At 51.5% G+C, this 22,958-nt stretch overlaps 1 protein-coding gene across 1 annotated transcript in view; it reads right to left on the bottom strand.

The window, feature by feature from the left end:
• Positions 1 to 4,515: 4,515 nt before the first annotated feature.
• The window catches only part of SNX17 (sorting nexin 17), a 22,874-nt gene continuing 4,431 nt past the window's right edge, over positions 4,516 to 22,958 (bottom strand). Inside the window, exons 2-16 of the mRNA XM_040426858.1 lie at positions 20,607 to 20,713; positions 14,433 to 14,507; positions 14,016 to 14,133; positions 13,182 to 13,246; positions 11,127 to 11,237; positions 10,958 to 11,048; positions 10,702 to 10,789; positions 7,668 to 7,737; positions 7,471 to 7,563; positions 7,172 to 7,375; positions 6,531 to 6,647; positions 6,168 to 6,245; positions 5,785 to 5,859; positions 5,631 to 5,672; positions 4,516 to 5,391 (exon numbers count right to left, since the gene is read on the bottom strand). Coding sequence (XP_040282792.1) covers positions 5,272 to 5,391; positions 5,631 to 5,672; positions 5,785 to 5,859; positions 6,168 to 6,245; positions 6,531 to 6,647; positions 7,172 to 7,375; positions 7,471 to 7,563; positions 7,668 to 7,737; positions 10,702 to 10,789; positions 10,958 to 11,048; positions 11,127 to 11,237; positions 13,182 to 13,246; positions 14,016 to 14,133; positions 14,433 to 14,507; positions 20,607 to 20,666 — 1,407 coding nt within the window. The 5' untranslated portion in view covers positions 20,667 to 20,713 and the 3' untranslated portion in view covers positions 4,516 to 5,271. The remainder of the gene's footprint in view (positions 5,392 to 5,630; positions 5,673 to 5,784; positions 5,860 to 6,167; positions 6,246 to 6,530; positions 6,648 to 7,171; positions 7,376 to 7,470; positions 7,564 to 7,667; positions 7,738 to 10,701; positions 10,790 to 10,957; positions 11,049 to 11,126; positions 11,238 to 13,181; positions 13,247 to 14,015; positions 14,134 to 14,432; positions 14,508 to 20,606; positions 20,714 to 22,958) is intronic.

Here is a 22,958-nt window from a genome sequence, read left to right as displayed (position 1 = left end):
ACAAAGAAAACTGCTGGGTGACATAGTAGATGTTACTAGCACCCAGTCTCCTCAAGAGAACCCTCAACGATAATATAGGGTCACTATGCAAAACACCCAGGGGAGGGGCCGTTATCGCCTCTTACAGCTAACCCCTGGGTTTTAAACGTCCGATGCCCAATTTGCCATTAGATGCACCGCAGGAAACACCTCAAAGGTAGGTAGGAGCCATGTTATACCGCGACCTACCTGACTGCCTCAAGCTACTAACACTATTATCCCTAGAGTACGCTCGATGCGTTTCTTTGCAGGTGTAACCCCACAGGTCATCAAGAGCAAAGACGGAGGACCATTTGTGAGCGGATTAGAAGGCCAGCCCTGTGAAAGAGGCACAGTGGACATTCAGGCACTGGTAAGCCAGCTGGGTTTAACAACATGATTTCCTTCTCATCAATACTGTCCCTACTGAGGGGCACTAATACCTTGGTCATTAGCATGTCTAACCCCCTCTGGTCACCCTGAGGACGGCGATGGGTTCAGAGCCACGCTACTAGTGACGAGTCAATATTAAATACCCTGCCCGTTTTAGCCCTTCGGCTTTGGTACAAGATGAATGAAATGATGACTGTCAGCATGTTTCCAAGCTCCAAGTATCAACCACACAATGTATAGCAGGTTCACCATGACCAAGACAACAGTTCTAGTTGGGATTTAACCTCTCTCGACTCTGGCTCTCAGGAAAACAGTTTAAAAGTTTATGAAGAGACGACCATATGATGCCTTTCGGAATTGGGCCGCCTCCTTCCTCAGAAGGTAAGTGTTAAAACCAGAAATTGAACACCAGAAAAAATCCTCAAATCTTGTACCCTCAGGCACCAGGGTTAAACAAAGCCAGCGTGCACATCGTTAGCGGGCGGTGATTAGATACACCGGCCACCAGACTCTTTACTGACCACATTCTATCAATAGCCAATAGCCTTCTAATCCGCTCACTAATGGTCCTCCGTATCTGCTCCTGATGAACTGCGGGGTTACACCCACGAACAAACGCTTTGTGCATCTTCTAGGGAGAATAGTGTTGGTAGCTTGTGGTAGTCAGGTAGTCTAGGTCGCGGTATAACATAGCTCCTATCTACCTTTTAGTAGATGGCCCCACAGACAGGTTTCTCCATCTAGTGGCAAATTGGGCCCTGGAAGTTTACAACCCAGGGGTTTAGCTGTAAGAGGCAAAAACTGACCCTCCCCTGGGTGTTTAACATAGTGACCCCATATTACCATTGAGGTTGGTTTCGAGGTGACCTGGTGCTAGGAACATAATAAAATACTGGGATTTTTTTCAGATTGCAGACCACAAAACTCAACGGAAAGTTGCTTTTAATAATCTGTAGGCTTATCTTTACAGGTAATGTTCCTCTGGTTTGTCACAGTTTGCTATTCTCATTTCGATCTCTGAGAGCCTAGGGAAACAGATTTTTTGACTGCTCTTCTACCCAAGATAAGATTTGGCCTCTGAGTGCAGAGAGAGATGCACAGTCCACATCTATAATCTGCGGATCACTTTACCCCCAGTTTGGGGTTTACACCTTTTTTTTTCTCTTTCATTGGTTGTACATTTGAATAATAATCCAAATAACAGCATCTCATTTACCTCAAATCAGACCCTTCAATGTTAAATCAGACCTCAGATCAGACCCCCAATGTTATTCAGACCTCAGATCAGACCCCCAATGTTATTCAGACCTCAGATCAGACCCCCAATGTTATTCAGACCTCAGATCAGACCCCCAATGTTATTCAGACCTCAGATCAGACCCCCAATGTTATTCAGATCTCAGATCAGACCCCCAATGTTATTCAGACCTGAGATCAGATCTCAGATCAGACCCCCAATGTTATTCAGACCTGAGATCAGATCTCAGATCAGACCCCCAATGTTATTCAGACCTGAGATCAGATCTCAGATCAGACCCCCAATGTTATTCAGACCTGAGATCAGATCTCAGATCAGACCCCCAATGTTATTCAGACCTGAGATCAGATCTCAGATCAGACCCCCAATGTTATTCAGACCTGAGATCAGATCTCAGATCAGACCCCCAATGTTATTCAGACCTGAGATCAGATCTCAGATCAGACCCCCAATGTTATTCAGACCTGAGATCAGATCTCAGATCAGACCCCCAATGTTATTCAGACCTGAGATCAGATCTCAGATCAGACCCTCAGTGTTAATCAGATCTCAGATAAGACCCCCAATGTTATTCAGATCTCAGATCAGACCCCCAATGTTAATCAGACCCCCATTGTTAATCAGACCTCAGATCAGACCCCCAATGTTATTCAGACCTCAGATCAGACCCCCAATGTTATTCAGACCTCAGATCAGACCCCCAATGTTATTCAGACCTCAGATCAGACCCCCAATGTTATTCAGATCTCAGATCAGACCCCCAATGTTATTCAGACCTCAGATCAGATCTCAGATCAGACCCCCAATGTTATTCAGACCTCAGATCAGATCTCAGATCAGACCCCCAATGTTATTCAGACCTGAGATCAGATCTCAGATCAGACCCCCAATGTTATTCAGACCTGAGATCAGATCTCAGATCCGACCCCCAATGTTATTCAGACCTGAGATCAGATCTCAGATCAGACCCCCAATGTTATTCAGATCTCAGATCAGACCCCCAATGTTAATCAGACCCCCATTGTTAATCAGACCTCAGATCAGACCCCCAATGTTTTTCAAACCTTAGATCAGACCCCCAATGTTAATCAGACCTCAGACCAGACCCCCAATGTTAATCAGACCCTCAATGATATTCAGACCTTAGATCAGACCCCCAATATTATTCAGACCTCAGATCAGACCCCCAATGTTACTCATACCTCAGATCAGACCCCCAATGTTATTCAGACCTCAGATCAGACTCCCAATGTTATTCAAACCTCATATCAGACCCCCAATGTTATTCAAACCTTAGATCAGACCCCCAGTGTTACTCATGGCTCAGATCAGACCCCCCATTGTTAATCACAGCACAGTGGAGGAGACCAGGGAAAGGGGAGTACAGAGCCAACACAGGGAGCGCTGTAGTCACCGATCCCTGGTCCTGTTGTAGTAATGAGCAATTCCATAATAAACGCGCTCATTAGTATTCGCCCTATAAGACACACTGACATTTTCCCTCCACTTTTGAGGGAAAGGGGCGTCTTACAGGGCAAAGAATACGGTGCGATCTGTGTTTTCTTTTCATTGCTCATCAAGCCGTCCACATTGAGACCATGTGCTTCATCTGCACAAACTGTGGATGTTGTCGTGGACTCCTGAGTGGGTCATCTACAGCTGCATCCACATATTTACCACAAATTTCAATGCGCTAAAAGGGGTAAAATCTAAGGTGAAAATGTAAAGATCTGTATCACAGGTCAGCTTCTGTTTGGAAAGATTGCACAGCATGTGGACAAGAATTGTTAAAGGGAGTCTGTCAGCAGTTTTCAGTTCAGACCATGCAAAACTACTGGCAGCTGTAGCTAGAGGCTGTGGAGAGCACCACAAACATACCCTTTGTGGAGCTTTTATTATAAGTAGTCTAAATATGTAAAGGTTTCCTGAACATGATTATGGGGGGCGGCCATCTTGTCTGAGCTGTTCTTAACGGCATTAAGAAAACTGCTTTACCTCAACCCCTCTGGGAGAGTCTTCTAGGCATGCTCTGTGACCTGTGCAGAGGTCATTGTGCAGGGAGGTAGAGTAGATAAGCTCTGAACATCACCTATTGTGAACGGTGTATACTGTGTTATCTGTCATTCTAACCCTGCCTGTAATGATATCACCTCGGTGTATAGATAAGCAGATAACTGCAGTAAAGTGTGATCTGTACAGACCAATTTTCTGATGACACATTCCCTTTAAATGATGAATGTGCTGCTGACCCCAATACTAAGGAAAGGGAGAAGTACCGGAGGTCCATTCACATCCTGCAAGCCTCATCCATCACACCCTCTACCAGGAAAACCGCAGGAATAAGGAATGGATGCTGAGCTCTGATTGGCTGTCATACACCGTCTCCATGGCCGTCGTCTCCATTCTGATTTATAAAGGGCTAGCTCGCTCTTCTGCAAGTGAATTCCTCATGTTTCAATACCTGTGCTTGCTGTTACTAAATGCAAGCATTGTTGTTTAAGTCCAACCTTGTTACAATGTATCAGTGAAGGAGTCGAGGAGATAGACTTGTCCGGCTCAGGATCATCTACACCGAGACATTGTAACGAGGTGTGTGCTTCAACCGGGACAACTTCAGTTCAACTTCAGCAAGCAAAGATCTTGAAAATTGGAGTGAACTGAAGCATGCGATTAAAACTTATTTTTCCGAGTCCTCGATGGTCCAATCTGTGTAAATTCGGACGGTGAGAAGGCGCTGCGTACAGCACACGTGGACGCCATGCCAGCACAAAGCCCCTTCTTCCATGCAGGCGATGGACGTGCGCCGAGGACTGATCTACGTGTAAGGACGCGATGAGGCGTTAATGTAAACAGGTCATTTATTATTGGAAGATAATCGATCGGCTCGATGTGTAAACAGCAAAGTACAAGCGTCTGATTGTGAGACCTCTCCTCGCCATTCATCACGTATGTATACCGGCAGCTGCTCCTAAGGTGGCAGCTCAAAAGCAGGCGCCGCGTCCATTGGCCCTTGTGACGCAGCGCATACGACCCTCGCGTTCTGTACAAATAGTCGCTATCCAGTCACGTGGCCGGAGCCATCCTACAATGCGAAGCAGGCGTCTGTCGCCGGCGTACAAAAGCTTATGACACGTGGTGGGGTTGGCACTTGAGCGTCTCGGCTGACTCACGCCTCCTAATCAAAAGTTCATTTGGTCAGAATTTGGCACCATGACTGTACGGTTACATATAAGATATGTGTGTGCAGATAGCTATACATATTAACCCTTATGGTCCTGCGTTATATATGGAATATTGCTAATCCAACATTCATTCACTGAGCAGCAGAGGGAGCTGGTAAAGGGTTAAATTCATTAGAAATACTGGGGTGTGGCCCCCCCGATCCTGTGCAAATCTCTGAATTATAAGTGCAAGCTGAGCGCTACATAGGAGTATTAGTGTCGGTAGCGGGGACCCAGCACAGGAGAGCTCTTCCCCTTTATTCTGCTGGTGGAGACGCATCTCCATCGACCCTTGTCTGAGATGAAGCCTCAGCCTCGCTGACAATCATGATGGAGGAGAAGGTCCCAACAAAGGCAACTCCTGGGTGGAGGCTTGAAGCCTCACAAGTCGTCGTCGCCGATGCCCTCGAAGGCGTAGTTCCCATGGAAGTCCTCAGCGCTGACATCGTTGTTGGAGCTGGAGTTGCTGATTCCACGGAGACTGACGGAGCTGAGCTTGCTCTGCAGAAAAACATTAGATACGCCGGGTAAACGAGCAGCCACCAGGAAACCAAGCGGCTCGTGGGAGAAGGTCCACGGCAGACATCCCTCCTCACAAAGCTCAGCTGTGAGGGGCTGCCCCGCCAGCCGCTGCTTACAATGGGTGAAGTGGCTGAGGACTAGGCCCCGGGCAGCAGCAGCACGGAGTCCTGGGAGTAAGACCATAAGGGAAGCTTCTGAGCAGACGAGTTAACACTTACCGACAACTTGGCGATGGGCTCTCTGCTCCCATCCGGAGAATCCTGCGGACAGAAGAGGGAAACCTTCAGGTCTATAGGATAAGATGGAGGAGCCGAGGGAGAAGAAAATGGAGTCAGGTGGGTATGGAAGAAGATGGAAAACCTCAGTTCTCACCAACATCGGCGGCGATTTCACTGCCTGCTGACTGTCTGACCTCCGCACCAAACAGGACTGTCTCTTCCGTGACAACTGTCAAGAGACAGAGGTATAGTTCAGAGCATACCCCCGACAGGTCAAACCAAACATTCACAGGACACCCTCACCCACTGGGTGGAGGACCCTTCTATTGTCTCCCCAGTAAAGTACACCTCTCATCTCTGACATACAGGTAAGCCTCCGGCACAGTGCCACAGGCGTGGCCTCCGCCTCACATGCACACCACAGGCGTGGCCTCCGCCTCACATGCACACCACAGGCGTGGCCTCCGCCTCACATGCACACCACAGGCGTGGCCTCCGCCTCACATGCACACCACAGGACGCTCCTCCTCGTTTTACCTTTTTTATGCTGCCTCCGGATTTTTTGACCATGAGTTCGTCCACCATTGACTGCAAGCAGATGCTCATCATGATGGCCTGAGGAGGGGGATGGACAGACACTGGTTAGACAGAGGTGATGACAGGTCCCCGACTGGTCCTCAGTAGACCCTCGATGTCTTATTTCAACATTGAGAAGGTCATTACTCCCAGCGGAGCCTGAGGCAGCGGGTGATTCCCATTGTGACATCGCTGACTGACGCGATGAGACGTGGACGTGTTGCTTTCTGTAAAATGCAGTCTGAGGCCTCGGCCGTAAAGCTTCTCCGTGTGTGACACCACGTGTACTGGTGTCTCACCCTGCCGTAACTAACAAGCAGTTACCTGTGGGCTGGAGATGGTGATCCACTGCAGGCGGTCTTTACTCATCAGGTACTCGAAGGCCAGCTCCAGCCGCGCCTCTGACTTGTTGGGACTTCCTGTACCATTGCTGAACGGGACCTGGTTAGGAACGGTTCATATGAGTATGGAGAACATGCCTGCTCATCAGCTACACGTGTGACAACAGCGGAGTGGGCCTGTACTGTGTCACATGACATCACCGATCAATGTCATACAATGTAGATTTATCTGGACCAATCACTGAGGAGACACCGCACCATGTGATAGCTGTTGCATGGACTACAGATAATGATGGTCACATCGGGGGTCACATGGGGCGACCTCCTTATTCACGGACTACGGGTAATGATGTCGCCGATCGGGGGTCATCATATGGACAACCTCCTTATTCAAGGATTACAGATAAGGACATCACTGATCTGGGGTCACATGGACGACAGATGATGATGTCATTGTTCAGGGGTCACATGGACAACCTCCTTATTCAGTACCTGGTCACACTGACACTACTGTACCATGGATCTGACCCCAGAAGACAATCGCTGATGATGTGACACGCCAGCACCTCATCCCATGACACCACCACATAGTGCTGCACCGGTCTGACCACAGAAGCTACTCACCGATGACGTGACGCGCCAGCACCTCATCCGTGTCACCTTGAAGCTGCCTTCCTTTATCTGCTCGTTGGGAAGCTTCACCTGGAAGTTGAGCTCGTTGTTCCCGGCGCTCACGATCACCTGGCAGCCCTTCTCCGGGAAGTCTGTGATGCACGGCTCAAACTTCAGATAACCGTAATACTTCAGGGTCTGTGCCAGCTGGATGAACTGTATGAGATCAGACCCCGTCAGTATCACTACATAACATACACAGCCATAAGTATGTGAACCCCACACATTAAGGCTACAGCTCATGGACTTACCTCTTTCTTAGAGACTTTCTCCTGCAGAGACTTGAGTTGCTGCAGCTGCTCTTTGCTGACTTGCAGCCAGCCACGCTCAATATCGCTGACAGTCTGCAGTGAAGAACGTGGACATGAGACCCTCACACAGATCCTTCTAGAATCTCCACAATCCAGTCTAATGACTCATAACACACGGGTACATGTATGTCCCTCACCTGAGCGTACAGGAGGTTAAGGCCCACCCTCTTCTCCATGACATCATCATCATACGACGAGTCCCAGTAACTGTGGAAGGAAAAACCTCAAACATGACGACAAGCCCAAAGGAAGATCAAAAGTATTATCATCCTGGTCCTTCATCATCCTCCATTCACCTTCCATCCCTTAATCATCACCACCGACCATCCCTCCTCATCATCATCATCATCACCACCGACCATCCCTCCTCATCATCATCATCATCACCACCGACCATCCCTCCTCATCATCATCATCATCATCATCACCACCACCGACCATCCCTCCTCATCATCATCATCATCACCACCGACCATCCCTCCTCATCATCATCATCATCACCACCGACCATCCCTCCTCATCATCATCATCACCACCACCGACCATCCCTCCTCATCATCATCATCATCACCACCGACCATCCCTCCTCATCATCATCATCATCACCGACCATCCCTCCTCATCATCATCATCATCACCGACCATCCCTCCTCATCATCATCATCATCATCATCATCACCGACCATCCCTCCTCATCATCATCACCGACCATCCCTCCTCATCATCATCACCGACCATCCCTCCTCATCATCATCACCGACCATCCCTCCTCATCATCATCACCGACCATCCCTCCTCATCATCATCACCGACCATCCCTCCTCATCATCATCACCGACCATCCCTCCTCATCATCATCACCGACCATCCCTCCTCATCATCATCACCACCGACCATCCCTCCTCATCACCACCGCCACCAATGCGAGAGATAGGATTTATTCCTCTATACATATATAATGTGAACATTCTGTAGTACACATTTTTGTGTAGTACACATTTTGTCCACTAGATGGCCGCACACCAGATGTATGAGCCATGTGTGCATTAAGGTCACTAGGGGAGTTGGAAGGGGGGAGTTAGGTTGCAGTTTTCAAATCTACCTATGAACTCAGAGTTGAAGTACTGAAACCACTTCTATCAGGTTAAGGAGCCAATAGTCTCTTCTTAAGGAAACAGCCCTTTTGTGATGTCATGTCTGCTATTTAAGGGAATGTAACTTGAATAAAGGGTCTCTCTTCTACCATGGCTCAGGGGGGATGAGAAGATGCTTTCAAGAAACCAACTTGTGTGTCTGGTCTCACTATGAAAGCAGTATGATACGCTCATACTTATACTTCTAATTAATTTGGCACCACACAAAGAAGACGAGAATCGCATGAATTGCGATGACATTTTGTCGTCCCTGGGTGGGCAGACAGCTTGCGTAATTTCCGATTCAAACGCACAAGAGGACTTGCGCAAAACCATCAGACGAGGTCACAAGCTGCAGCAAAAAGGTAAGAAAGCTTTATTTCTTACAAAACCTTCTCTGAGCCTTTTGCCCAAGTAGATTCTCAAGAGTTGAATTGGTGTTATCGCGATAGAAGGGTTCAAATTACAGCTGATCTGTCCTTTAGAACAAAAGAACCCAGTTAAGTATTCCTTCTTTGTGTGGCTTTTTATGTGGTAGGACGTGCTGAAACTAAGCAGGAATTGATAGATAGCTGCGTCGGATATCCATGACATAGAACTGATGAGAGAGTCTTGGACCAAGCTCTGACGAGACTTTGAAGACTCATGACTAGTGACCAGGGGTCCTCATGAGTGTGTAGGATTAACACCGATTCTATTGGAAGTTATTAAGATTGTGTATCCCTACGGAGGTGAATTGGACCAGGGGTCTTCACCAATGGAATTGTGGGCTCGGTGGTGATTAGATATCATTTGATCTTCGTGCAACTGCTCTTAGCTGGTGGGTTCGATGGTGATTAGATATAGTAATCAGACATCGTTTGATCCTTGTGCAACTGCTCTAAGCTAGTGGGTTCGATAGTAATCAGATACTGTTTGATCTGTGTGTAACCACAAAAAGGTGCCAATTCTAATGTTACAGGATATAGTGAGGCGGCTCAGCAAATGCAGGAGAGGAAAATGTTTCAGTTAAGAAATAAAAGTTGAAAGCATTCTGTCATATTAAGTAGCAGAGATTTCTGGTATTATTCAGAAATATGTAGTATTGTGTAAGAGTTCCCCCCTAGAGGCTGCATATCGAAACTAAAGGTTTTTGTTATTAAGTTAAAATCGTTAAAATGCCAGAAACCGGTATCATCACCACCAATCATTTCTCATCAATACCACCGACCATCCCTCAACATCACCACCGACCATCCCTCAACATCACCACCGACCATCCCTCAACATCACCACCGACCATCCCTCAACATCACCACCGACCATCCCTCAACATCACCACCGACCATCCCTCAACATCACCACCGACCATCCCTCATCATCACCACCGACCATCCCTCATCATCACCACCGACCATCCCTCATCATCACCACCGACCATCCCTCATCATCACCACCGACCACCCTTCATCATCACCACCAACCATCCTTCATTACCACCAAGACCATCCTTCATCATCATCACCACCACCAACCATTACTCATCATTACCACCACCAACCATTACCATCACCACCACCGACCATCCCACATCATCATCATCACCACCAACCATCCCTCATCACAACCACGACTACCGCCCATCCCTCATCATCAATGACCATCCCTCATCATTATTACCAGCTCGTCATCATCACCACCACCACATCCACCCATAGCTTGTCATCACCACCACCAACCATCCCTCATCGTCAGCACCACCACCAACCATTACCATTACTCATCATTACCACCACCACCCCACATCATCATCACCACCAATCATCCCTCATCACAACCACGACTACCGCCCATCCCTCATCATTATTACCAGCTCGTCATCATCACCACCACCACATCCACCCATAGCTTGTCATCACCATCATCACCACCACCACCAACCATCCCTCATCGTCAGCACCACCACCGCTGATCCCTCAACTTCATTACCATCCATCACTCACCCCCTCCAGGCACACATCCTCAGTTGCACCATATAGCGGTAGTACTCAGAGCTGACCTTTTCCGTAGGATGATCTTGTAGTCTCTGTTTCGCAGACTGGTGACTGACACATAGGGGAGCTCAAACTCCTGCAGCTTCCTGACAACTGCAAGAAAACAATCCGTGTCATAGGAATGATGTGGAGGAGGGGAGCAAGCGCAGGAGGTGGGAACAACACAAAACATTGTTACCTAGGAGAGGTACTACTGCACACAGACGTGGGAGACATGGTCTCCTGTCTGATGTATACAGCCACGTACTCCGGACTACTCACATGAGAAGGATCCGTCTACTCCGTCCTTTATAAGGTAGAGGCTGAAGTATCCAATCAGCTCCTCCGGGAGGTCCAGCTTAGCGGCTACAGCCTGTGGACACAGAAGGAGATGAGGCCTGGTATGGAGGAGGTCACCATGATGTCACCGCAGACAGGAGGGGTCTCTTACCTCCAGCACGTCCTCCGTCTGGTCAGATGTCAGAATAGACACTTTTACCTTCTGACCATTAGAAAGGAAAACCTCCAGCTGCGCCTCCTCTGTGGGGATCTGCTGGGTCTCCTGGGAACAGAGAAGATGGTGGACACTGAGGACACGAATAGGACCAAAAAAAACTGCCACAGAGCAGAAATGGGAGACAGACCCCCGCAACACAATAGAAATGGAGAGATAAGAGAAACAGGTCCCTGTACTTGCAGTCTACAGGCTCCTTGCAGCGCACAGGACTGAAGGCTGCCTCATCTAGATTCCTGGTAGAGAGACACTGACCCCCAGACCACTGACCGCCAGGTATCAGGTCAGGGAGCAGGCTGTAGCAGGTAGTACTGACCGCCAGGGATCAGGTCAGTAAGTAGGGAGCGGGCTGTAGCAGGTAGTACTGACCGCCAGGGATCAGGTCAGTAAGCAGGGAGCGGGCTGTAGCAGGTAGCACTGACCGCCAGGTATCAGGTCAGGGAGCGGGCTGTAGCAGGTAGCACTGACTGCCAGGTATCAGGTCAGTAAGCAGGGAGCGGGCTGTAGCAGGTAGTACTGACCGCCAGGTATCAGGTCAGTAAGCAGGGAGCGGGCTGTAGCAGGTAGTACTGACCGCCAGGTATCAGGTCAGTAAGCAGGGAGCGGGCTGTAGCAGGTAGTACTGACCGCCAGGTATCAGGTCAGTAAGCAGGGAGCGGGCTGTAGCAGGTAGTACTGACCGCCAGGTATCAGGTCAGTAAGCAGGGAGCGGACTGTAGCAGGTAGCACTGACTGCCAGGTATCAGGTCAGGGAGCGGGCTGTAGCAGGTAGCACTGACCGCCAGGTATCAGGTCAGGGAGCGGGCTGTAGCAGGTAGCACTGACCGCCAGGTATCAGGTCAGGGAGCGGGCTGTAGCAGGTAGCACTGACCGCCAGGTATCAGGTCAGGGAGCGGGCTGTAGCAGGTAGTACTGACCGCCAGGTATCAAGTCAGTAAGCAGGGAGCGGGCTGTAGCAGGTAGTACTGACCGCCAGGTATCAGGTCAGGGAGCGGGCTGTAGCAGGTAGCACTGACCGCCAGGTATCAGGTCAGTAGGCAGGGAGCGGGCTGTAGCAGGTAGTACTGACCGCCAGGTATCAGGTCAGTAAGCAGGTAGTACTGACCGCCAGGTATAAGGTCAGGGAGCGGGCTGTAGCAGGTAGCACTGACCGCCAGGTATCAGGTCAGTAAGCAGGCAGCACTGATCGCCAGGTATCAGGTCAGTAAGCAGGGAGCACTGACCGCCAGGTATCAGGTCAGTAAGCAGGGAGCGGGCTGTAGCAGGTAGTACTGACCGCCAGGTATCAGGTCAGGGAGCGGGCTGTAGCAGGTAGCACTGACCGCCAGGTATCAGGTCAGTAAGCAGGGAGCGGGCTGTAGCAGGTAGCACTGACTGCCAGGTATCAGGTCAGTAAGCAAGGAGCGAACTGTAGCAGGTAGTACTGACCGCCAGGTATCAGGTCAGGGAGCGGGCTGTAGCAGGCAGCACTGATCGCCAGGTATCAGGTCAGGGAGCAGGGAGCACTGACCGCCAGGTATCAGGTCAGGGAGCGGGCTGTAGCAGGTAGCACTGACCGCCAGGTATCAGGTCAGTAAGCAGGGAGCGGGCTGTAGCAGGTAGTACTGACCGCCAGGTATAAGGTCAGGGAGCGGGCTGTAGCAGGTAGTACTGACCGCCAGGTATCAGGTCAGGGAGCAGGCTGTAGCAGGGAGCACTGACCGCCAGGTATCAGGTCAGGGAGCAGGGAGCGGGCTGTAGCAGGTAGTACTGACCGCCAGGTATCAGGTCAGGGAGCGGGCTGTAGCAGGTAGCACTGACTGCTACAGGTATCAGGTCAGTAAGCAGGGAGCGGACTGTAGCAGGTAGCACTGACTGCCAGGTATCAGGTCAGGGAGCAGGGAGCACTGACCGCCAGATTGTACGTCCGAGTAGCGGCCGCGCAGCTCCAGGGGGAGGGGACGCTCAGTGTGACACTAATGACCTGCAGTCAGGGGATGGGACAGAACTGACCTGTTGAGAGCGTCGCAGGAAGCTGTTAAAGGTCTCGCTGGATCCCAGCACCGGGTCCTGCCGCACTGTGAAGACAAGCAGAACCAACACTGAATGTGGCTGAGGACAACTACTCTCATCTGTGTGACTACTCTACCACAGGAGAGGCTTTCCAAGTATACCAGTCTGCGTCCTTACAATCCTCAGTATACCCACACTGCTGACTGGCTCCACGGAGGTCGTCAACTTGGGAGTATAATGAGACGTCTTGTAATACAATTAGCGACTGATCTAGAACAACCAGCAGAGGGCACAGCAATATCGGTGACCAATCTAGATGATCAACTGATCTAGAACCTCCAGAAAACAACACACTTATCTCTGTAACCAAGCTAAGACCTTCATGGCTAATCTAGAACCTTTAGCACAACAACCTCTTCAATTAATCTAGAACCTCATCAGGTGTTCTAGAACTCTAGAAAGTCCAGCAGAAGGCACAGCAATCTGTGACTTATCTAGAATCTCCAGAAGACACTGTGATCTCTGTGACTGATCTAGAACCTCCAGCAGAAGACATGATCTCTGTGACTGATCTAGAACCTCCAGCAGAATACACCGTGATCTCTGTGACTGATCTAGAACCTCCAGCAGAAGACGGCATGATCCCTGTGACTGATCTAGAACCTCCAGCAGAAGACGACATGATCCCTGTGACTGATCTAGAACCTCCAGCAGAAGACGACATGATCCCTGTGACTGATCTAGAACCTCCAGCAGAAGACGCCGTGATCTCTGAGTAGCAGATACACTAGTGGCTTCTTGTGTAGTGTCCTGTCCGGTGCAGACGTCACTCACCGGCCTGCATGTACTTCTCCAGCTGCTCCCGCCTCTGCTCCACCTCAGATGGGGTCAGTGTGAAGAGCTTTTTTGGTGGAAAGACGGGAACCACATTGTTCCCATATTCCTTCTTCAGCTGTGACACCGAGAACAGAAGAGGAGAAACCGGAATAAGGAAGCGGAAAATACAAGAGGAAGAAAAGGGCGGAGAGGGATGGAACCTGCAGCGGGGTAGAGGGATGGGGGGAGGAATTTAGGGCATCGAGGGGCAAAAACCTGCAGCGGGGTAGAGGGATGGGGGGGGACGAAACCCAGCAGTGAGAAGGAGGGGGTGGCATCAAGCAGAGAAACTGGTCGGCGAGCGGAGGGTCTGACATAAGCTGCACACTGGGCGGGGTCACTATGGCGGGCACAGTCGGTGGTTGCGCTCCTCACCTGCTCGTGGAGACCAAACAGCTGGCTGTAGCGCACCCGGCAGTGTAGCACCCCGTTCACATGAATGCTGTACGCCTGAAAGAGGAAACCAGAGAATGGTTGCGGCACTCAGCACACGTCACCGGGGGGGAAGGGGGGGGGAGGAGGGGTTATGGAGCGGTGATGAGGAGGGGGCCCCAGTGCTGGGCACTAGAGGAGGGGCCCGGGTAAGGCTACTTTCACACCTGCGTTCGGGTGTCCGTTCGTGAGCTCCGTTTGAAGGGGCTCACAAGCGGTCCTGAACGCAGCCGTCCGGCCCTAATGCATTCTCAGTGGAGGCGGATCCACTCAGAATGCATCCGTCTGGCGGCGTTCAGCCTCCGAGCAGACACCTGAACGCAGCTTGCAGCGGATCCGTCCAGACTTACAACGGAAGTCAATGGGGACGGATCCGCTTGAAGATGACACCATATGGCTCAATCTTCAAGCGGATCCGTCCCCCATTGACTTTCAATGTAAAGTCTGAACGGATCCGCTCAGGCTACTTTCAGACTTAGAAAATTTTCGAAGTTTTAATGCAGACGGATCCGTTCTGAACGGATGCGAACGTCTGCATTATCGGAGCGGATCCGTCTGATGAAACATCAGACGGATCCGCTCTGAACGCTAGTGTGAAAGTAGCCTAAGGAGGTCAAACGGAGCCAAACTGATGCATTCTGAGCGGATCCGCATCCACTCAGGCCTCATGCACACGACCGTTGTGTGCATCCGCGGCCATTGTTCCGTTTTCCGTTTTTTTTCGCGGACCCATTGACTTTCAATGGGTCCGTGGAAAAATGGGAAAATGCACCGTTTGGCTTCCGCGTCCATGATCCGTTTTTTCCAGTCCGTGAAAAAAATATTACCTGTCCTATTTTTTTCACGGACAACGGTTCACGGACCCATTCAAGTCAATGGGTCCGTGAAAAATCACGGATGCACACAAGATAGTCATCCGCGTCCGTGATCCGTGTCCGTGATCCGTGTCCGTTTTTCCTATCATTTTCAATGCAAACTTGACTTAGTTTTTTTTTTCACTTTTCATGTCCACGGATCCTCTAAAAACCAAGGAAGACCCACGGAAGAAAAAACGGTCACAGATCACGGAACAACGGAAATCCGTTTTGCGGACCGCAAAAAAAAACGGTCGTGTGCATGAGGCCTTAGAATGCATTAGGGCTGGACGGATGCGTTCGGGGTCGCTTGTGAGAGCCTTCAAACAGAACTCACAAGCGGAGCCCCGAACGCAGGTGTGAAAGTAGCCTAGGAAGCAGCCGGTACAGTGAGATGTGGGACAGTGTCCGTACTCTGCGCCTTCTCCCAGGACCGTCCTCTGGTGCCGGACAAGAACTAACTGCGGACGGCTCAACGACAGGAGGAACGTGAGAGAGGCAGGAGGCACCCCGACTACCCGCCGTATAGCGAGAGAGACGGGAGGCACCCCGACTACCCGCCTTATAGCGAGAGAGGCAGGAGGCACCCCGACTACCCGCCGTATAGCGAGAGAGCCAGGAGGCACCCCGACTACCCGCCGTATAGCGAGAGAGCCGGGAGGCACCCCGACTACCCGCCGTATAGCGAGAGCAGAGTACCAGCCGCCACGACACCGAATACATGTGGAGCCGCTCTCTCTCTATGATCCTGTACACGTGTAGAGCCGCTCTCTCTATGATCCTGTACACATGTAGAGCCGCTCTCTCTCTCTCTCTATGATCCTGTACACATGTAGAGCCGCTCTCTCTATGATCCTGTACACATGTAGAGCCGCTCTCTCTATGATCCTGTACACATGTAGAGCCGCTCTCTCTCTCTATGATCCTGTACACATGTAGAGCCGCTCTCTCTATGATCCTGTACACATGTAGAGCCGCTCTCTCTCTCTCTCTATGATCCTGTACACATGTAGAGCTGCTCTCTCTATGATCCTGTACACATGTAGAGCCGCTCTCTCTATGATCCTGTACACATGTAGAGCCGCTCTCTCTCTCTATGATCCTGTACACATGTAGAGCCGCTCTCTCTATGATCCTGTACACATGTAGAGCCGCTCTCTCTCTCTCTCTATGATCCTGTACACATGTAGAGCCGCTCTCTCTATGATCCTGTACACATGTAGAGCCTCTCTCTCTATGATCCTGTACACATGTAGAGCCGCTCTCTCTATGATCCTGTACACATGTAGAGCCGCTCTCTCTATGATCCTGTACACATGTAGAGCCGCTCTCTCTCTCTCTCTATGATCCTGTACACATGTAGAGCCGCTCTCTCTATGATCCTGTACACATGTAGAGCCGCTCTCTCTATGATCCTGTACACGTGTAGAGCCGCTCTCTCTATGATCCTGTACACGTGTAGAGCCGCTCTCTCTATAATCCTGTACACGTGTAGAGCCGCTCTCTCTCTATGATCCTGTACACGTGTAGAGCCGCTCTCTCTATGATCCTGTACACGTGTAGAGCCGCTCTCTCTCTATGATCCTGTGCACGTGTAGAGCCGCTCTCTCTCTATGATCCTGTGCACGTGTAGAGCCGCTCTCTCTCTATGATCCTGTACACGTGTAGAGCCGCTCTCTCTATAATCCTGTACACGTGTAGAGCCGCTCTCTCTCTCTATGACCCTGTACACGTGTAGAGCCGCTCTCTCTATAATCCTGTACACATGTAGAGCCGCTCTCTATGATCCTGTACACGTGTAGAGCCGCTCTCTATGATCCTGTGCACGTGTAGAGCCGCTCTCTCTCTATGATCCTGTGCACGTGTAGAGCCGCTCTCTCTCTATGATCCTGTACACGTGTAGAGCCGCTCTCTATGATCCTGTGCACGTGTAGAGCCGCTCTCTCTCTATGATCCTGTACACATGTAGAGCCGCTCTCTCTCTGATCCTGTACACGTGTAGAGCCGCTCTCTCTCTGATCCTGTACACGTGTAGAGCCGCTCTCTCTCTGATCCTGTACACGTGTAGAGCCGCTCTCTCTCTGATCCTGTACACGTGTAGAGCCGCTCTCTCTCTGATCCTGTACACGTGTAGAGCCGCTCTCTCTCTGATCCTGCACACATGTAGAGCCGCTCATCTCTATGATCCTGTACACATGTAGAGCCGCTCTCTCTATAATCCTGTACACATGTAGAGCCGCTCTCTCTATAATCCTGTACACATGTAGAGCCGCTCTCTCTCTCTCTCTATGATCCTGCACACATGTAGAGCCGCTCTCTCTATGATCCTGTACACATGTAGAGCCGCTCTCTATAATCCTGTACACGTGTAGAGCCGCTCTCTCTCTGATCCTGTACACGTGTAGAGCCGCTCTCTCTCTGATCCTGTACACGTGTAGAGCCGCTCTCTCTGATCCTGTACACGTGTAGAGCCGCTCTCTCTGATCCTGTACACGTGTAGAGCCGCTCTCTCTCTGATCCTGTACACGTGTAGAGCCGCTCTCTCTCTGATCCTGTACACGTGTAGAGCCGCTCTCTCTCTGATCCTGTACACGTGTAGAGCCGCTCTCTCTCTGATCCTGTACACGTGTAGAGCCGCTCTCTCTCTGATCCTGTACACGTGTAGAGCCGCTCTCTCTATGATCCTGTACACGTGTAGAGCCGCTCTCTCTATAATCCTGTACACATGTAGAGCCGCTCTCTCTATGATCCTGTACACATGTAGAGCCGCTCTCTCTCTATGATCCTGTACACATGTAGAGCCGCTCTCTCTATTATCCTGTACACATGTAGAGCCGCTCTCTCTCTTATCCTGTACACATGTAGAGCCGCTCTCTCTCTATGATCCTGTACACATGTAGAGCCGCTCTCTCTATAATCCTGTACACATGTAGAGCCGCTCTCTCTATAATCCTGCACACATGTAGAGCCGCTCTCTCTATAATCCTGCACACATGTAGAGCCGCTCTCTCTATAATCCTGTACACATGTAGAGCCGCTCTCTCTCTATGATCCTGTACACATGTAGAGCCGCTCTCTCTATGATCCTGTACACATGTAGAGCCGCTCTCTCTCTCTATGATCCTGTACACATGTAGAGCCGCTCTCTCTATGATCCTGTACACATGTAGAGCCGCTCTATGATCCTGTACACGTGTAGAGCCGCTCTCTCTATGATCCTGTACACGTGTAGAGCCGCTCTCTCTCTATTATCCTGCACACATGTAGAGCCGCTCTCTCTATGATCCTGTACACATGTAGAGCCGCTCTCTCTCTCTATGATCCTGTACACATGTAGAGCCGCTCTCTCTCTATGATCCTGTACACATGTAGAGCCGCTCTCTCTCTCTATGATCCTGTACACATGTAGAGCCGCTCTGTCTATGATCCTGTACACATGTAAAGCCGCTTTCTCTATGATCCTGTACACATGTAGAGCCGCTTTCTCTATGATCCTGTACACATGTAGAGCCGCTCTCTCTCTATGATCCTGTACACATGTAGAGCCGCTTTCTCTATAATCCTGCACACATGTAGAGCCGCTCTCTCTATAATCCTGTACACATGTAGAGCCGCTCTCTCTCTATGATCCTGTACACATGTAGAGCCGCTCTCTCTCTATGATCCTGTACACATGTAGAGCCGCTCTCTCTCTATGATCCTGTACACATGTAGAGCCGCTCTCTCTCTGATCCTGTACACGTGTAGAGCCGCTCTCTCTCTATGATCCTGTACACATGTAGAGCCGCTCTCTCTATAATCCTGCACACATGTAGAGCCGCTCTCTCTATGATCCTGTACACATGTAGAGCCGCTCATCTCTATGATCCTGTACACATGTAGAGCCGCTCTCTCTATAATCCTGTACACATGTAGAGCCGCTCTCTCTATGATCCTGCACACGTGTAGAGCCGCTCTCTCTATAATCCTGTACACGTGTAGAGCCGCTCTCTCTATGATCCTGTACACATGTAGAGCCGCTCTCTCTATGATCCTGTACACGTGTAGAGCCGCTCTCTCTCTATAATCCTGCACACGTGTAGAGCCGCTCTCTCTCTATGATCCTGCACACATGTAGAGCCGCTCTCTCTCTATGATCCTGTACACATGTAGAGCCGCTCTCTCTCTATGATCCTGTGCACGTGTAGAGCCGCTCTCTCTCTCTCTATGATCCTGCACACATGTAGAGCCGCTCATCTCTATGATCCTGTACACATGTAGAGCCGCTCTCTCTCTATGATCCTGCACACATGTAGAGCCGCTCTCTCTATGATCCTGTACACATGTAGAGCCGCTCTCTCTATGATCCTGTACACGTGTAGAGCCGCTCTCTCTCTCTATGATCCTGCACACGTGTAGAGCCGCTCTCTCTATAATCCTGTACACGTGTAGAGCCGCTCTCTCTATGATCCTGCACACGTGTAGAGCCGCTCTCTCTATAATCCTGTACACATGTAGAGCCGCTCTCTCTATAATCCTGTACACATGTAGAGCCGCTCTCTCTATAATCCTGTACACATGTAGAGCCGCTCTCTCTATGATCCTGCACACGTGTAGAGCCGCTCTCTCTATAATCCTGTACACGTGTAGAGCCGCTCTCTCTATAATCCTGTACACATGTAGAGCCGCTCTCTCTATGATCCTGCACACGTGTAGAGCCGCTCTCTCTATAATCCTGTACACATGTAGAGCCGCTCTCTCTCTATGATCCTGTACACGTGTAGAGCCGCTCTCTCTATAATCCTGTACACGTGTAGAGCCGCTCTCTCTATAATCCTGTACACATGTAGAGCCGCTCTCTCTATGATCCTGCACACGTGTAGAGCCGCTCTCTCTATAATCCTGTACACATGTAGAGCCGCTCTCTCTCTATGATCCTGTACACGTGTAGAGCCGCTCTCTCTATGATCCTGCACACGTGTAGAGCCGCTCTCTCTATGATCCTGTACACGTGTAGAGCCGCTCTCTCTCTCTCTATGATCCTGTACACGTGTAGAGACCTCACCTGCAGCTCTATAATCAGGATGTCATTGTCTGCTGGGGGTTATTGTCCGGACTGTGGACACACAGGAAGCAGATAACGTGGAAGAACAATGGAAATTCCGGAGGAATACTGAGGAGCGATGTCCACGCTGCGACCTCCAGACTATCCAGCAGTAGTAGTAGTACCTGCACCATCACACCCATCATCCTCGCCCCCCCCCCCCCCCCAGCTGTCACTCACCACATACTGACCACCGGAATCCGAGTTACACGTCTCAGTCTCAGGGATGGAGAAGTGCATGATGGGAGGTCTGGGGATCACGTGACTCAGCGAGAGCGCTGACAACCTGGGGATGAGAGGTCATGTAAAGTGTAAAGAAGAGCGGACGAGAGACAGTCCAGAAAGAGAGACAGAAAGAGAGAATCAGTTTGGAGAGTAGGAGAGAGAGACAAAGACAGTCCGAGAAGAAAAAAAGAGAAACAGTCCAAAGAGGGGGGAGAAAGAAAGAGAGACAGTCCAGGGTGGGAGAGAGAGAGACAGACCCGGGAGGGAGAGACAGTCCAGGGTGGGAGAGAGAGAGACAGACCCGGGAGGGAGAGACAGTCCAGTGAGGGAGGTTTGGGGAGAGAGAAAGAAACACAGACCAGGGAGGGAGAGACAGACCAGGGAGGGAGAGAGATATCCACATCATGCCCTCGTCCTCTCGCCCTGGAGGTTATTGCTGCAGTACAGAGACCTCTGCCTCTTCTGAAGCTTTCATTGGATTTTTCAGTCCTTTTTTCTTCATATAAATAAATGCCTATAACGCACAGTAACCCTGAGAGCGCTGAACTGACGGCGCGCAGCAACTGACGGTGCTCCGTGCTGAACTGACGGCGCGCAGCAACTGACGGTGCTCCGTGCTGAACTGACGGCGCTCCGCAACTGACGGTGCTCCGTGCTGAACTGACGGCGCTCCGCAACTGACGGTGCTCCGTGCTGAACTGACGGCGCGCAGCAACTGACGGCGCTCCGCCTCGGGGGTCACGTGTATAAAAGGACTGAAAGAGAGAGTGTTATCTACACCGCAGCAATAACCTTCGGAGTAAGACGGCCGAGTGCATGAGGTGGATATAAGTGTGGAGCCTGAGTGATATACTACAGGGGGAGAGAGACAGTCCAGGGAGGGAGAGAGGAGGAGAGAGAGTGAGTGTCCAGGGAAGGAGAGAGTGAGTGTCCAGGGAAGGAGAGAGACAGTCCAGGGAGGGAGGGAGAGAGAGACAGTCCAGGGAGGGAGAGAGAGAGAGACAGTCCAGGGAGGGAGGGAGAGGGAGACAGTCCAGGGAGGGAGGGAGAGAGAGACAGTCCAGGGAGGGAGGGAGAGAGAGACAGTCCAGGGAGGGAGGGAGAGGGAGACAGTCCAGGGAGGGAGGGAGAGGGAGACAGTCCAGGGAGGGAGGGAGAGGGAGACAGTCCAGGGAGGGAGGGAGAGGGAGACAGTCCAGGGAGGGAGGGAGAGGGAGACAGTCCAGGGAGGGAGGGAGAGGGAGACAGTCCGGGGAGGGAGGGAGAGGGAGACAGTCCAGGGAGGGAGGGAGAGGGAGACAGTCCAGGGAGGGAGGGAGAGGGAGACAGTCCAGGGAGGGAGGGAGAGGGAGACAGTCCAGGGAGGGAGGGAGACAGTCCAGGGAGGGAGGGGGAGGGAGACAGTCCAGGGAGGGAGGGGGAGAGAGACAGTCCAGGGAGGGAGGGGGAGAGAGACAGTCCAGGGAGGGAGGGGGAGAGAGACAGTCCAGGGAGGGAGGGAGAGGGAGACAGTCCAGGGAGGGAGGGAGAGGGAGACAGTCCAGGGAGGGAGGGAGAGGGAGACAGTCCAGGGAGGGAGGGAGAGGGAGACAGTCCAGGGAGGGAGGGGGAGAGAGACAGTCCAGGGAGGGAGGGAGAGAGAGACAGTCCAGGGAGGGAGGGAGAGGGAGACAGTCCAGGGAGGGAGGGGGAGAGAGACAGTCCAGGGAGGGAGGGGGAGAGAGACAGTCCAGGGAGGGAGGGGGGAGAGACAGTCCAGGGAGGGAGGGAGAGGGAGACAGTCCGGGAGGGAGGGGGAGAGAGACAGTCCAGGGAGGGAGGGAGAGGAGACAGTCCAGGGAGGGAGAGGGAGACAGGGAGAGGAGGGAGGACGAGAGACAGAGGGGAGAGAGGGAGGAGAGACAGATGGGAGAGGAGAGGAGAGGGGAGAGAGAGAGAGAAGGAGAGAGGAGGGGAGGAGAGAGAGAGAGAAGTCCAGGGAGGGGGGAGAGTCCAGGGAGGGAGAGAGAGAGGAGGGAGAGGGGAGAGAGAGAGAGGAGAGAGAGAGGAGAGAGAGGGAGGGAGAGGGAGAGAGGGAGGGAGAGAGAGAGGGGGGAGGGAGAGAGAGAGAGGGGGGGGGGGGAGAGAGGGAGGGGAGAGGGGGAGAGAGAGAGAGAGAGAGGGAGAGGGGGGGGGGGGGAGAGGGAGAGGGAGAGAGAGGGAGGAGGGGAGGAGAGAGGGAGAGGGAGACAGTCCAGGGAGGGGGGGAGAGAGACAGTCCAGGGAGGGAGGGAGAGGGAGACAGTCCAGGGAGGGAGGGGGAGAGAG

This window comes from Bufo bufo, chromosome 4, assembly GCF_905171765.1.
Source record: "Bufo bufo chromosome 4, aBufBuf1.1, whole genome shotgun sequence".
Classification (NCBI taxonomy): domain Eukaryota; kingdom Metazoa; phylum Chordata; class Amphibia; order Anura; family Bufonidae; genus Bufo; species Bufo bufo.
The sequence above is the reverse complement of the archived record's forward strand: the minus strand, read 5'-3'. Positions and strand labels throughout refer to the sequence as shown.